General features: G+C 50.7%; 1 protein-coding gene across 1 annotated transcript; it reads right to left on the reverse strand.

Moving 5' to 3' along the window:
* Window positions 1-13,717: 13,717 nt before the first annotated feature.
* CHST14 (carbohydrate sulfotransferase 14) lies at window positions 13,718-15,860 on the reverse strand. Its single transcript, XM_082617048.1, has one exon. It carries the CDS (start codon window positions 15,642-15,644, stop codon window positions 14,514-14,516), a length of 1,131 nt encoding a protein of 376 aa, XP_082473174.1. The 5' UTR covers window positions 15,645-15,860; the 3' UTR covers window positions 13,718-14,513.
* Window positions 15,861-16,831: the final 971 nt, after the last annotated feature.

Here is a 16,831-nt window from a genome sequence, read left to right on the forward strand (position 1 = left end):
TACAACTCAACAAACGAACAAACAAAAAAACAAATGACCCTTTAAAATGGGGATAGGACTTGAATAGATGTTTCTTCAAAGATGATATACAAATGGTCAACAAGCACACGAAAAGATGCTCAACATCACTAATCATCAGAGAAAGCAAGTCAAAACCACTATGAGATATCATCTCACATCCATTAGGATGACCACTATGAAAAAGGAAACTCAAACAAACAAACAGAAAATAACAAGTGTTGGCAAGGATGTGGAGATACTGGAATGCTTGCACACTGTTATTGGGATTGTAAAATGGTGCAACTGCTCTAGGAAACAGTATGGAGGTTCCACAAAAGAATAAAAATAGAACTACCACATGATTCAGCAATCCCACTTCTAGGTATATATCCAAAATAATTTAGAACAGAATCTTGGGACTTCTCTGGTGGTCCAGTGGCTAAGACTCCATGCTCCCAATGCAGGGGGCCTGGGTTCCATCCCTGGTCAGGGAACTAGATCCCACATGCCACAACTAAGAGTTCACACACCGCAACTAAAGATCCTGCATGCCGCAACTAAGACCTGACGCAGCCAAATAAATAAATAAATAAATATTTTTTAAAAAAATCAACAAAACCCCTCAGAATCATGAAGAGCAATTTGCACACCCACATCCATTTCAGTATTATTCACAATAACCCAAATGTGGAAGCAACCTAAATGTCCACCAATAGATGAATGGATAAACAAAATATGGTATATACATACAATGGAATATTATTCCACCTTACAAAAGAAGGAAATCCTGGCATATGCTACAACACAGACCTACCTTGAGGATATTATGTTATGTAAATAAGCCAACCACAAAAACACAAATGTTGCATGATTCCACTTATATGAGTTATCTAAAGTAGTCAAATTCATAGAAACAGAAAGTAGAATGGTGCTTACCGGGGGCTGGGGGGAAGGGAAACAGGGAGTAGTTTAATCAGCATAGTTTCAGTCATGCAAGATGAAAAAGCTGTAGGGATCTATTGTACAACAATGTGCATTTATTTGACAAGATTGTATTGTACACCTAAAAAATAAGAGGGTAAGTTTATGTTATGTGTTTTTTACCCACACACAAACAAAAAAAAACACGCCTTGTCTAGGAACCTCCTCAGATGCTGCTCTGAGTAATATTCCTCAAGCAGTATCCTCCAGCCAGGCCCCGGGAGACTTATTTTCCAAGTTTCTTCTAGAAAAGGAATGCAAAACTGAGTTTTCTGGGTACTTCAAGAGCCAGAATGATGGAAGAGAAACCATCCTGACCTCAGGGAGTCAGGCAGGGCAGTACAGGGAGCTGTATTTGCAAGTACGGACATGACAGCCTAGGGTACACACTGCTGGGGTGGGGAGGAAGCCGCCCTGAGGAGGGGCAGAGCTGGGGCCAAGAGCCACTCTACAGACTGGTGTGCAGCCTGGAAGCAGAGTTGTCCTGGAACCAGGACAACTGGAAAAGCCCCCGCAGCAGTGGAAAGGCAATGTGAGCAGCTGGGACTCTTAGAGAGGGAGCCTTTAGTTCTGGGAATGACACTGCTAGAATGAATGGGACTCAAGAGTCCAACAAGGGCTACACACCATTCTAAAATGCCAACACTGGTAAATTGCTTGATATTTAATCCTCAAGAGGGTCAAAGTTAATCACCATTTTTGACTCCTTTGAGACAGACCTTAAAGTTGAACCCTTTGACACTTTGTAGGTTTTCAAATTTTTAGGTCTTACTACAGGGGAAAAAAAAAGTATATATATATATATATATATATATATATATATATATATATATGTACACACACACATATATATATACACACATATATATACACACACACAAACACTTTTTTCTGTAGCATATATATATACACATATATTATATATAATTTTTAAACTATGGCACTATAGAAAACATGACTTAAATGCCTTCCAAAGTAGGTTGGGAAAGGAGGAATATTTCATGTATACCAGATGCTCAGCCCGGCCTACCCCCTTGACTCCATGACAGGAGGGCACCCCCAACTGCCACCCATGATTAGTGCTTACAACACGAGGAAGCCATATCTTGGAAAAGTCAAACTGTCCAAAGCGCTCACCGGAATAACACCACCCACACACTTCAGTCCTCACAATATGGGAAAGTGACTTTGGACAAATCAAGGAATCATACACTTGACATTTCTAGAAATTACTAGGTAATTTCCTGTTTAATCCTGTATCTGGGAAGCCTTTGAAATAGAGTCACTCTAAGGCTTGAGACCCTAACTCAGTTATTCTTCAAAAGAAAAAGGGGTAAGCTAGAGAGGGAAACATGAAGAGTTACCAGTAAGTGCCGGAGCCCAGCATTTCCCACCCTTGAGGAACATACCCCCCTTAAAGGAGAAGAAAAATTGCCCAGCTCTCTGGCGTCCACTTGTTACTCAAGTAAGTATAAAACCTGAAGCTGAGGAGACTTATGCTAATACTTATTATACTGCTGTAAAAAACAAAACAAAATTACAAGTTCAAACAAAATCACAACTAAAAACCATTCAAATTAAAGTCATTAATTTTATGTGATAAATGATATTGTGTTGCTACACTGAATTCTGCCCACCTGACTATGGTGCCGACCGCAGGACGCAGGTTCTTTGAGTTCACCTTACTTCCTTCTACCAACTTCCACACTATTTTTTTCTTTTTTCTTTTCTTTCTTGTACTGTCATCAGGGAACAGTTCTGGTGGAGCTGCTTGCGTCACCTCTGCTGTGAACGCAAACTTGGAAGCTGAGATGACGTGGCAGTACTGGATTATAAGGTAGTCGTTCAAACCATCAGGAATGTTATATGATAGTTTGTTTAGGTTAGCATCAAAGCTGAACATTCAAAATTAGAAGATGTCCCAGAATACATCCTTGTGTCTTAAATATTTTGACAAAAAACTTCCAAAGCCTAAACCTGAGGCTCTTAACTTTTTTGTACCACAGCTCCCTTTGGTGATCTGGTGAAGCCTCAGAATAATATTTTGCATAAAAAATGATAGGATTGCAAAGGAAACCAATTATACTGAAATTTGGTTGTCAACATATGAAAAAATGAAAATGTGGTATTGATATATGCTTCTTTATGAATATATTATTCACAGGATCTAGTGGCAGATCTGGTAACTCATAATTTCTAGGTAGTGATAAATGTAATTGATAGTTTGTGATATCTTCAATAACTGTAAAGTGGTATTAAAAAGTGCTATAGGGCTTCCCTGGTGGCGCAGTGGTTGAGAGTCCGCCTGCCGATGCAGGGGACACGGGTTCGTGCCCCGGTCTGGGAAGATCCCACATGCCATGGAGCGGCTGGGCCCGTGAGCCATGGCCGCTGAGCCTGCGTGTCCGGAGCCTGTGCTCCGCAACGGGAGAGGCCACAACAGTGAGAGACCCACGTACAGCAAAAAAAAGAAAAAAGATAGCTAGTGGGAAGCAGCACAGCACAGGGAGATCAGCTCTGTGTTTTGTGACCACCTAGAGGGGTGGGATAGGGAGGGTGGGAGGGAGACACAAGAGGGAGGAGATATGGGAACATATGTATATGTATAACTGATTCGCTTTGTTATAAAGCAGAAACTAACACACCATTGTAAAGCAATTATACTCCAATAAAGATGTTAAAAAATAAAATAAAATGAGACCTCTTGGAAAGTTAAAAAAAAGTGGTATTAAAAATATCTGTGATTTCTATAAATGACAAAGTACCAATTTTACTATTTCATAAAACTATGAATTTATAATATTTTATATATTTCAGAAGAAGTTAGAGAAAATAAAGATGTAACTTTCCCCCAAGTTCTTGAATTCTGTCCACAGACCTCTAAGGTCTGTGGGGTCCCAAGGACCCCAGACAAGAACGCTTGCTCTAAATCTTACCCAAATAAAATGGTTAAAATTATGCACACATATTCAAGATTCACTGCAGGCTTAGATGATTAAGGAGCTGCCCAGGTACATGGATTATCCATCTCTCTCCCTTCACAGAGCAACTGGCCAGGACCCAAACCCAGCAGACCTCTGAACCTCTGTGGCACCATACCATGAGAAACTGGACTGTCCTGGCATGATGATGTTCTTACCTGGATCTTCTCCTTTCACCCTCTTCTCTTCAAAGATTCACTGCAGGGTGAGATGTGTATCCTCCCCTTAGCTCTCAGGAGCTCCTCCCTGGGAGGAGTCCCACATTCTATAGTGCACTTGTGTGGCTCCCAAAACAGCAGGAAAGGCCCTAAAGAGACTCTGATAATCTCCTATGAGGAAGGGAGTAACCACACAGAGCACAAGGACCTCCTTAGTCGTTAGGCAACTGGTCAAGAGGAAGTAGGGCCAGGAGACCTTCTGAGCAAGAGACACCCAACCAGTCACGAGGTTGCCCTCGCTACACACCCTCTGGCTGGGAAGGGCTGAAATGCCCTAGGATTGCTAGGCAACAGGAAAGAATTCACTGATGATGGTACCCAGAAGACTGTTACACGCTTGGTAGTCAGTGGCATGTGGTATGTGTATGTATGATGTGCCCCATCACTTCCCCTGGAGGTCTAGAAGGGGGCAGAAAAAGTCAAATTTCTAAAACAGCTTAAAGGGGCTTTTGGGGGTTCCAGCCAGGCTATGAAGGCTAGGGTTCACCACAGTATGTTGAAGGCACCCCTCCCCTGGGATGTCCCTCTTCTTCCCATACTATTCTGACTTCCTGTCAAAATCTGCTCTCCATACATGGTCAAGGTGCTAAAAGGGACTGGTAAACAAATCCATCATAAGAACCCAAGTGATAAGACTTCCCAGCTGCTCCCTGCAATGTGGAGAACGAGCACAGACTGAGAACCAAGCTCTCTGCGTCAACCCCGGCTCAGCCTCTCCGTAGCTGTGTCGTGACAGCCCTCTCTGAGCCTCAGCCTTCATTTCTGTAAAACGGAGCAGTAAAATCCATCAGAGAGTCACTAGGAGCATCAAGCATGCAGGCCAACCTGAATCTAACCAGGAAGAGACCATCCGAAAATCCAAATTGAGGGACACTCTGCAAACGACTGATTTGAATGCTTCAAGATGTCAATGGCATGAAAGACCAAAAAGGGGGAAAAAAGGTGGAAGACTGTTTTAGATGAAAGCAGACTAAGAAGTCATGACAACGAAATACAGGGAATGATCCTTGATTTGGTTCAAAAAAGAAAAAGTCAAAAGACATTATCCAGACAACTGGGAAAATTTGAATATGGATTTAATACCGTTGTATTAATGTAAAACGGCTTAGGTTTGTGGTATTGGGTTACGGAGCAGAATGCCCTTTTCCTTAGGAGATACATGCTGAAATATTTTGAGAGTGAAGTATTACGATGTCTGTAGTCCGTCCTGAAATGATTCAGCAAAACTTATATACACAGACAGATAAAGCAAATGTGGCAAAATGTGAAATGATGAATCTAGGTCTATGGGTGCTAACTATACTATGTTTTACAACTTTCATGTAGGTTTGAACATTTTCAAAATAAAAGATAGGAGAAGAGGTATACAGACATCTCTCCACAGAGGGCCTGGCACAAGGAAATAGTTAATCAGCTATGATTGTTTGACCTTTGCATCTACAAAGGGATGATTTCATAAACCAAAAGAATGACTATAGAAAATGGAATGACAGGCTCTGGCACGGGATGGTGGCAGGACTCCGTGTGCTGGGGCCTCCCTGCTCTGCCTGCCCCTCAAGGGGTGATGACAGTGTCCCTGACACAGAGCGAGAGCTCCTCCTCTCACCTCTGGGAGGAGGACATCCTGGCTGGCCCAGCCCAGGCCATCGGCCATGTTCACAGCCTGGCCTTGAGACTTCTCTGTGGAAGGTAAGAGATTAGAGCTGGAAAGGACACTTTTAATCCCAGGCTTGATGGCTGCAGCCTCCCAGGTGAGGAACTTGGAGAGCAGACGGTACCTTTGTGAGAATGAGAAAGAGGTGCTCCTTCCTCTGGGAGACCCAGCCCGTGTCCAGGCACTGGCCATCCAGTCGCACACAGCAGCCCTGATTAATCCCGTGTACATAATATTAGCTTCCATTAATTGAATGCCAGGCATGTTCTGTGACTTATTTTGTTTGTTTGTTTGTTTGGTTTTTTTTGCGGTACGCGGGCCTCTCACTGTTGTGGCCTCTCCTGTTGCGGAGCACAGGCTCGGGACGCGCAGGATCAGTGGCCATGGCTCACGGGCCTAGCTGCTCCACGGCATGTGGGATCTTCCCAGACCGGGGCATGAACCCGTGTCCCCTGCCTTGGCAGGTGGACTCTCAACCACTGCACCACCAGGGAAGCCCTCTGTGACTTATTTTGAAACCTCACTACTCTTCAGGACAGATGTTATTTTGCTCATTTCAATTGTGGGGGAAAAGGCTCAGAGGCTTGTTTGACTGGCCCAGCTAGTAAGTGTCTGAGCAAGAGAGCAAGCATCTGAATCTAGGACTACTGAGCTCTCATGCCACTGCCGCTCTCCAGCCTTCTGTTTGTGCAGAGTTTTATGCCATGTCGAACTCCGTTCCTCGTGTGGTCTGCAAGTCCCCATAACTCCACAAAGTAGAGAAGGTAACAAGTGAGGAAACTGAGAGAGAAGGGACTTGCTCCAGATCATCAGAGGCATGTGGCACAGTCTGGAATGTAGGAATCGGGTCACTCTGTGTCCTTAAGGGACTCCCTCCCAAATAACCATTGGAGGCTGTGACCCACCTCCTCCGGAAGCCTGAATGGGTTAGGAACAAATGAACACGGCCCTCTTTCACCTCTGCTTTAGGGAAGCCATTTGACGGTTGAAAGTTCCTCCCTTTGGGGAATTCACATGGTCATGCTTTGACTCCCAGGCTCCTCTCTTGGTTTTACTTTTCATGACATCTGTCTCTCACCTATGTTCCTGCCAGTCTGCATGGCACCCCTTCCCTCCTATATCTCAGCAAGCCCACGACCCAGCCCTGCCTCAGCTGCTTCCTCCATCTCCCAAACCTGTGTTATTGTTTCCTTAGTGGAACATCTCTCCTTCCTTCCAGGCTTCTCCTTTTAAGAAGCAATATGCTGACCACCAGATAGATGTTCACTATGATTCTTGATTTCTCTTCCTACAGAAGTTCTTCTTCCTCTATTCCCCTTGCAGCCCATCTATCCATCCATGTACTTCCTCATCCATCCATCCACCCATCCATCCATCCAACTACTTATCCATTTAGCTATTCATCCTCCCATTCATGTATGTACACACACACACACTTACTCACACATCTATCCATCCATCCATTCATACATCCATGTATTCATCCATCTAATCATCTGACCTTGACTTATTCAACCTTTATTGAGCACCTACTATGTGCTACAAATACAAAGAGAAACAAAGTCTGGCCCTTGTCTTTGGGAAACTCCCGGCCTATAGGGTCGGGGTAGACAAGTATCACCATGGGTTGAAAGCTCCCCTAGAAGTATGTACTAGGGACCATGGGACTTCAGAGGAGGAAGGGGCTAACTGGCCAGTGGCTGAGAAAAGCCTCAGGGAGGGCCAGGCATCTGAGCTGTGACTCTGAGTCCCCTTTGTTCTGTTCCTCCTCTGTGCCCATCGTTCCCCCAGTCCTCCATCTATTCACTTTGTTATCTGTATGTGCTTGGGCTGAGGGCAGTCTCAGTGGACAAAAATCGAAGACTCCTCCCCCAAAGTTGCACAGGTGCTGGCTTTTCCCTCCTGGCTTTCCTGCTTTAGTTAGGCCAGTCTTCTGTTTCATCTATCAGAGCAGGTCTCTTTTTATCACTGGACACTTGCACTCAGGCAGCAGGAGACCCCCACCACCACCTTCCAGGGGATGAGCCTGCCACTGAATCCAGCAGTTTCTGTAGAAGAGGCTCATTATAGTTCCTCTCACTGGGAGGCGGGGAGGGGTGTGTGTGTGAGGGAGGCATGCCTAGACTTCCAGGGATCAGCTGGTGCCCAGTTTGGCTTAGCTCCTCAACCGGAAAGCCTTGCCCCATTCCCCCCACCCCTGCCTAGCCAAACCCACTGTTCTTGGGCCTTCCTCCAGGGAGCCTGTGGTCCTCAGCAGCACTCAGGGGCCAGCCTGAGCCCCAGCTCCCATGGACTCCTCTGTTCTGATGGCCCCTCTGGTCACAATGCCTGGACCCTTGGGACTCTGCTGGGGCTCTGGTGGGGGTTTCAGGGGCAGTTCAACTCGCCAGGGCTGCAGATGGAGAAATGATCCAGTGGATACTTGATGACTTCCTGCCCCCTGGGCTGCTGTGAGATTGAAACCTGGCTCCCTCTATCTGCAAACAGTCACTGAAGTAGTGGCCCAGCAGGTCTGGGGTCACTACAGGGCCAGTGGTAGGAGTAACACAACAGGTTCCTCCTTCCTGAGCTCCTCAAGCCCCTCATGTTTTTCTGTCCCCCAAGCCCCACCCAAAGGCTGAGGCTGGCAAAGCTTTCCTGCTGGAGGGTTGAGGGGCAGAAGACCTGGCGTGACCTTGGTTCTCCTTATCTCCTCACAATGGCACAATCAGGACTAATGCTGTGATTCTCTTTGTTTCTGTGGGGACTCCCGTGCAGAGGGGTCCAGGACCAGGCAGTATGAAGAGCTCAGTAGGGGGATTCTGCAGAACACCTGATGCTCCTGGGCATGAAGATCCCTAGAAGTTCCCTTTAGGGGAATTTTGCTTCCCTCTCGGGCTGCCCCTGGCATTTAAGTCCAGCTGGATGATCATGTTGGGAGGAAGCCTAGACTGTATCCCCTGGGAATTCTGGGGCTCCAGCAGCCAGACTCAATTTTTGGGTGAATCTGCTCTCAGCTGAAAGGATGTGAACCTATGAGAGATGGGAGCTAAGCTAAGGTGATCATCAATATCCACCCAATTAATGACAGTGACACAAACCAAAGATAATCAAAACCTGCAGTGAGTTGGGTAAACTGCAAAGAAAGCCTCCTGAAAATTACAGTATGGGCATTTGGGCATGATGATGGCACATGTCTTCCAAAGCCCAAAAGAAGAGCAGGGCCAGCAGTCCTGCTATAAAGCCAAGGAAAGAGTCTTCCATGGGGAAGAGTTTAGTTCAAGATCCCCCAGACATCTAGAGGCTCTTGCTAGGCCAACAGCTGTTTTCTGTTTATTGAAAAGGTTGTTATGTCAACAGAACCTATGGGGACCAGTGCCCGTAAGCTGGAGTAGCCAAATTGGGTCTGTGAGGCAGCCGGGGAGGTGCCCTGCTCACATCTCCTTTCAAGAGAACCTGCTGTGAGAAGTGTAATTGGTGGATAGTCCCCAGCCGTTGCACCTTTCAGTCTGCTTCAATGTTCATGTCCCCCCATTTCTGCCCAGTGGAGGACTCCTCCAATAGGCAACCTTAGCCACTAGCCTTGCTGAGATTTTCTTAGAGCTGCACTGTAATCTGAGACTCTTCCCACCCAATTCTTCCTTCCCGCTCTCCTTTCACAAGTGTCAGGAGACACTTCCGGCCTATTCCTGCTCCCTTCCCCCTTTATCCTTCACAGCTGTTTTCTCCTATAAATCTCTTTTATTTTATTTTTGGCTACGTTGGGTCTTCGTTGCTGTGCAGGGGCTTTCTCTAGTTGTGGCGAGTGGAGGCTACGCTTCGTTGCGGAGCACCGCCTCTAGGCTGCACGGTCTTCAGTAGTTGTGGCACACGGGCTCAGTACTTGTGGCTCATGGGCTCTAGAGCGCAGGCTCAGTAGTTGTGGCGCACGGGCTTAGTTGCTCCGCGGCATGTGGGATCTTCCTGGACCAGGGATTGAACCCGTGTCCCCTGCATAGGCTGGCGGAATCTTAACCACTGTGTCACCAAGGAAGCCCCTCTCCTGTAAATCGCTTGCACGTCTAATTCTGCCTTGGCATCTGCTTCTTGGAAGACCCGACTGAACATCTACTATATTCATGGTCTAGGGTTTCCCTGGTGGCGCAGTGGTTGAGAATCCACCTGCCAATGCAGGGGACACGGGTTCGATCCCTGGTCCGGGAAGATCCCACATGCCATGGAGTAACTAAGCCCGTGAGCCACAACTACTGACCCCGCGTGCCACAACTACTGAAGCCCGTGCACCTAGAGCCCGTGCTCCACAATGAGAGAAGCCACCGCAATAAGAAGCCCGTGCACTATAACGAAGAGTGGCCCCCGCTCGCCGCAACTAGAGAAAGCCGGTGTGCATCTACAAAGACCCAACACAGCCAAAAATAAATAAATTAATTAAATTAATTTAAAAAAAAAAGAAACAGAAATACTGTATTCATGGCCTGGATCTACTGGAAAGTAGATTCTCAGGGTGGGCAAATCTGGAGGATTTTATAATAGCTGGAGAGGTCTGTGGAGTGTTGGGAAAGAGGGTTGGAGAAGGACGCAAAACTTAGAGAAAATGAACACAATGCTTATCAGCAAATGCAATGAGCTGGATAATTCGTGATGCATTCGACGGAGCTGGATTTTCACCTCAACGCCACCACCTCTTTGGGCAAGTCATTTAGGATTACTTTCTTCATCTATAAAATGGGAATACTTTTACTTACCTTGCTGGGTTGTTGTAAGAAGGAAGAGGATGATGCGTGTAAAGTACTTCACAGCATGGCTGGCACAGGTGCTCTCAATTCAGAGTACCAATCGTTAATTCTTATTTCCCTTTAGGAAGAGAAAGAATGTCTTTCCTCTTATTTGAAGCCAGGCAGGGACTGGTTCGATAAATAAAAGCACTGGATCCATCCTGGGAGGGGGCCCGCAGGCTTGGTCCCCTTTCAGCCTCTGGGAAAGGTGAGGGCTCTGTATTTGCCCAGAGGGCAGGTCAGCGACTCCACTTGGACCTTGTTGCTTCCTGCAGAGGGTCCGTGCGGTGCGTGTGGGACAGAGGTGGGAGGGGGAAAGGGAGGGGAAAGGACCTTAGAATCTAAGGGGAGGTGGTCTCTGGGCGGTAGCTTCGGACGCCATGAAAGATGGACCAGAAGTGGAGCCTGGAGGTGGAGTCAGGACCCAGACCTGGAGGGCCGGGCCCCTCTGGGCTCTTCCCCTCTCCTTGTTCATCACCCTCAGCTGAGAGAAGTTAAGCTGCTAGCCTCATCCCCCTTGCCCAGGAGGACTCAGTTGTCTGGGGACTTCTTCAGAGTCACCAGGCAGTGGCGTAGGGCTTGGCTCCATGTGGGGATGAGGGCAGACCCAGTGAAAGGGAGAATCCCAAGAAGAAACAGCCCAGGCGTCTAGTCCCGGGAATGCCCTTGCCCCGCTCCTGGTGACCCAGAGCCTGTCACACACCCCCAGCTCTGGCCCGGGTGCCCAGTGTAAGGCAAGCCTCACTAGGGCTAGCTGGACCCGGACAACTCTCTGCCACCTCCGTGGCAGCTTCTTTTAAGAAGTCCATTTTTCTGAAAGGAAAGGTAGATGACAAATTAAGTTCCTCAGGGGCTGATTCAAGGGAGAAGAATGACGGTAGGTGGCAGTTCACCTCAGGAGGCCCTCTCCCTCTTACCTCAGGCCTTCCTCCCCACACCACAGGTGTCTGGTTCTGGCTGTCAGGATGCTCTGTGGCCTGGCACCCTTTTCCACCTGGCAGAGAGTAGCCAAGAAGCTAACCACATCAAGGACTTCATCTGTCTCCCACTCCTCCAGTGCAGGGACTGGTAAATGTCAGCTGAGCTGAATTGGGTTCTCTGCAAATGAAGGAACGAAAGAACTGCAGAGGGAGAATGTGTGCAAACACCCCTAAATCCACCCCCATTCACCCTTCTCACCCTTCATCTTCCTTAACCTTCCCATCCCCTCTTCTCTCTCCCCCCACCTTCCATAATCTCTCTCTCTCTCTCTCTCTCTCTCTCTCTCTCTCTCTCTCTCTCTCTCGGTCACTCTCCACACACACCCCCATCCCCATAATTTGGGAGGCACACGGACCTGGGTTGCACCTGCTCCCATAATTGGGAGGCACACAGACCTGGGTGGGACTTCGGGCAGGATACTTAACTCTCTCTGTGCCAGTTTCCATGTCTGTAAAACAGGATAACACCTGTGGAACCGGGCTGTTGTGAGGTTGAAAGGAGACAAAGCAGACACAGCAGCTGGGCTCCAGGCTGCAGGGCTTTGGGAGGGGGACTGAGTAGCTGCTATGGGTCCAGAGTGGCAGTTCCCCGCCAAGGAGGAAGAAGCTGGGGGCAGGGTGGGGGTGGGAGGCTCCTGAGGGGCCAGAAGCTCAGAGAAGATCTGACTGGTTAGCAGAGGAAGTGGGTCATGGGTCAGAGGAGCCCTGCCCAGAGGCAGCTCTGCTCTCCAGTGCTGGGTGGATGCAGTGTCCTGGCTTCTCCTTTGTCCCCACAGGTCTCTGAGGGATCAGGTGTTCAACTAGCATTTCAGAGAACACCTACTGAGCCAGCTGCTGGGATGGGCCCTTTAACTCATTTTGTCTTCATTCTCACAGAGATCTACATAAGATAGGCATTATTATTCCCACAATACAGAGGAGCACATGGAGGCTCCGAGAGATAGGCAGCTGGTGAGGGGTAGAGGTGGGACTTGATCGGTCCAGATGACTCCAAGCACAGTGCCGTCTGTCCTGCAGCAAGATGTATACCTTGGTTCTGCTGGGTCATCGACCTCCTGTCGGCCCCTTGGGCTAGGTTCTGGGAATGTCACGTGAACAGGACAGACACAGTCTCAACTTCTCACAATTCACATTCTTGGTGGGAGAGAGTGACAAGTAACTGGACAGATACAGCAGCGCATGGTAGGTGCTATCTGAGGTGAAATCCCCAGGGCCAAATGTGAAATCCCAGGATTTCCCAGGACCTGAGGATCAGGTCCTGTACAGGGGATCAGTTAAGGCCTCCTGGTGAGTCATGGCAGAGAAACTTGAGTGACTATAGGAGCCCCCTCCCCCAAATTTGGGGAATAGGGTTGGTTTACTCCTCCAAAGTCAGGCCAATAGCAAGGCTAGGTATAAGTGACATTGGCAAGGAGGCTCTCCCCACCTCCGTCCCTCACCCCCTCGGGCACCACTTCTCACCACAGCCCCAGGTCCCTGAAGTACAGCAGTTCCCACTGGGGATGTATGAAATAGGACTAACAGAGAAAAGCCAGCTCTGACCTTGAATCTCTCCCATGGGCATGGCTGGCCCAGCCTCCTATTCTCCATCCCCTGGTGGGTCTGGGATCTCTGGAGAGCAGTGGGGAACGGGTCACAATGAGGCCTGTCCTCCACTACCCTGACTGTATTCCTCCCACATTACCCACAACTTCCTCTGAATCTAAGTCAGCAAAAGACTGCCCCTCACTCAACCTCCTTGCCTTCCTTATAATTCTCAATGCCAGGAATAACCTCCCCTTGTTCACACAATGATCTCCCTTTTCATCTGAGGGCCTCCTCAGTCAAGAAGTATCCCTGCCTAAGAGGAGGAATATCTCTTACTTAGCTTCAGGGAATAATCGTGTAGATGTGCTCTAGACCTGGAGCCGTTCCTAATGGGGCTTGCCCTTTGGTGGCATCCCAGAAGCTGAGTTAGTGAACTGGTATGGCTTATGGGAAGCTCCCAAAGGCTCCATGGTATGATGATGGCCCACTGCACTAGCCCTAGCAAGTTACAACTTGTCTTACCTACTCTACCTTCAAGCTCCCTCTCCTGACCTGGGGAAAGAGACATCAGGGGGACTTGGTGGACACACAGGAGCTCAGAAGGAGAATCAGAGATGTTGACTTTGTATACAAAATGGCTTTATTAAAAATTCAGCTATTAGGAAAACAAAGCCTTCTCAAAGGTTCTATCAGAAAGTACAAATTTTAAATAAATGCATCAGAAAAGTGGCAGCCAGATACACAGGCCACAGTCACAATCCTGGGGGATGGGAGAGAGTGCCCAGAGTCCCAAGAAGAGGCTGGGCACAGGGGTCTTTGGATGCTGCAGGGCCAGGTCCTGGAAGGGCCCTTTCAGTTTTTCTTTCCTTGGAAAAAAGGGAAAGAACCCGGCAAGTGTAGGAAATTCTAAGTCTGAAGCGGAACGGTACAAAAGTCATTTATAAGGCACGACTGCTGACTCCAGCCCTGAGGCAAATGGAGTGGATGAACGGGTGATCAGAGCCACAGGGCCCCCCGCTGTGGTCATCTCCTGATTGGTGCCTCCTCTGGGTTTGGCTACAGGTTAAGTTAAGCTGGCTCAAGTGGACTGCACAATCCCGGCAGGCAGGGCCGTGGAGCCAGTCTTGAGAAGAGTTGTGTTGCTACACTAGCAAACTGGTATCTAGCCCTGCCAGGGCAAGAAGGATCACACTGGCTCCCAAGTAATCCCCCTATGGAGAGCACCAGGCCAGCTGTCCAACCCCGGCCTCTGAACCACTGTGTGCACCCACCCTGGACAAGGAACTTCCAAGGGCAATTCTTTCCACCTAGGCATCTGGAGAAGCCCCAGGCCCCAGAGCCAGGGTTTCTCTGTATGGCAACACAGAAGGTGGCACTGTCAAAACCAGTCCCCAGCAACTGCTGGCCCACACCCATGGTCACTTATGACAGGCCTCCCTGGTGACGTTAGGCAGTGGGTAGGCAAAGAGGGAGAAGTCCAGGATATACTTAGGCAGCACGTCCTGCAGCAGGGCCCGTGGGGCACTGCACAGGTGGTAGTGCAGGCTTTCGGGGCTAGCCGGCCGGTACCAGGCCTGGCGAGCTGGGAATCGGACATGGGGCGGTGCCCGCACCCACTCCAGCACCTGGTTGGCATCTGCCTCCAGTCTCTCATAGGAGCCCACAAAGTCGTAGCGCACGGCACAAGGCTGGCACAGGTGGTACACGGGCATCCAATGCTCGTTCATGCGCTCAGGGTCCTCGTCCACCAGGTATCTCAGAAACTCGGGGAAGGTGACATCGTCCCCCGCAGGGCTGGGCCCCGCTCCAGCCCTGTACCGCCTCACTATCTCAGCCCCATAGCGCTGCTGGTACTCTCGGATCTCGCCAAACTTGTTGCGGTAAGCAGAGAGAAGGCGTTCCAAGGGGTCCCGCACAAACAGGAACTTGAAGTAGTGCTGCAGGCGGTAGCGAATCTCATCAGGCCTTAGGTCTGCCAGGAACACCAGGTCGCTGCGGTGGTCCATTTTCAGGCGGACGTCCACGTTGTCCAGGACGCCCGCCAGCACTTTCAGCACCCGCTTCCAGTTCGAGCAGGCCACCTTGGGCACGTAGCAGTAGAGGAAGCGGTAGCGGTCATTCACGAGGATGTGGCGCAGCAGGGTGCGCCGCTGCCCCACCGGCAAGTCCCAGGGGTCCCGGGGCATGCCTGGTTGTCCGCACACTGCCCGCAAGGTCCGGTTACGGACGTCCTGCCTCACCTGTAAGTCCGAGTCCCCCGCATCCAGGGACAGCCTCCCAGGCCTGGGGACCGTCCCACGCCAGACCGCGTCCTCGCGGTTGGGAGGGTGCAGGGGAAGGGGCTTCATCTCGGCCAGGATGCCACGCTCGATCATAAGCAGCAGCCCGCTGGAGGCCACGATAACCGCGAACATTAGCATGGACGGCAGCAGCAGGGGCGGCCCGCCCAGCCCGGCCCGGGCCCTGCCCAGTGGGGCCCGCCTCAGCGCCCGGCCCAGGGGCTCGGCGCCATTTGGGGCCGCCAGCGGGGTCAGCGGGCGGGGGAACATCGTGCTCCCGGGGCGGGGGCCTGCGCCGGCCCGGCCGATCCGAGGGCTGCCCGGGAGGCGGGCTCGGGCTGGGGGCGGGCCCGAGGGCTTGGGCCCGCGGAGCCGGGATGGGGTAGGGGAGCGGAGGGCTGGCGTGAGGCCCCGGCGCGCGCGGGGTTGGCCGACTCCCGGGCTGCGGCGCCGGAGCGGGCGGCGGGCAGCGGGCGGGCGCGGCGAGGGACCTGGGCCGGATGTCCCGCCCGGGCGCTCTCCGCCCCCGGCCCCGCCGTGACACAGGCGCGGGGGCGGGCCCAGGCCGGGGGCGTGGAGAGGGGCGGGCGCCCCTGCTGCGAGGGGGCTGGGAGGGCGCGTGCGGACCCCCACCCTGGAGAGGGCGCCTGAGCCAGGGCCGTCCTGGTCCTCCGCGCTTCGGGTTCAAAAGCTGCCGAGGCCCCGAAGGCAGGAAAGACTCAGGCCGCGGTTCCCTCTCCCGCGCAGCGCGTGCCCTCAGGGAGCTGGAAGGAGAGGACCTCCACGCAACGCCCTGCCGCACACTCTGGCCCGGCCCAGCTCTTACTCCAACAGCGGGTCTGGAGGCAAGGGGCTCCCGCAGTGCTCTCCACCGACTCCCAGATTTGAGTCCCAAATTTCTGGAAGTCTTAATTGCTGGAAGCAGAGTCCCCAGTGTGCTCCTCCTACGCGCCGTGTCCTGGCCACTCCAATAAGGAGGAACTAGACGGTCAGGCACTGACAATGGCTCAGCTCGACGGTGACCCTTAGATTTAAGACTGTACCTAGTGGTTACAGTGTTTATCCACCGCGGAATGCTGAAATGTCTGGAAATGGAATCTTCTCTCCTCTGTCTTCCCTCTTCCAGGCCTGAAGAGGTGGGACACTCTCTGGTGAGGGGCCAGTGACAAGTTGGTGCCTCGTGACCACTGGTGTGGTCAGCACACATTTTGAAGGGTGAGGAGTTGGGGGGCACAGAGCAGCAGCCTCTTTGCCTGGAGTCAGGCGTGCTCAGGGGCACCGGGCTGGCCACGTGGACTAGAGACAGACATGGGGAATGCCTCGGCAGTCAGTAGCCAGCCTTTACTGATCTGAACTGGGCACCTAGCTAAGTATCCAGACTTCACCCTGTTACATGCGGGGAGCCCGTGAGGCTCTGAAACAGTGCCCACATTATTGAGTCAGGTGTCATCTGTTGT

Source organism: Mesoplodon mirus, assembly GCF_964341445.2.
Source record: "Mesoplodon mirus genome assembly, chromosome: 4".
NCBI lineage: Eukaryota > Metazoa > Chordata > Mammalia > Artiodactyla > Ziphiidae > Mesoplodon > Mesoplodon mirus.

Excerpts from the sequence above, each read along its gene's own strand:
- CHST14 (XM_082617048.1), bottom strand. The coding sequence starts at position 15,644 with ATGTTCCCCCGCCCGCTGACCCCGCTGGCGGCCCCAAATGGCGCCGAG.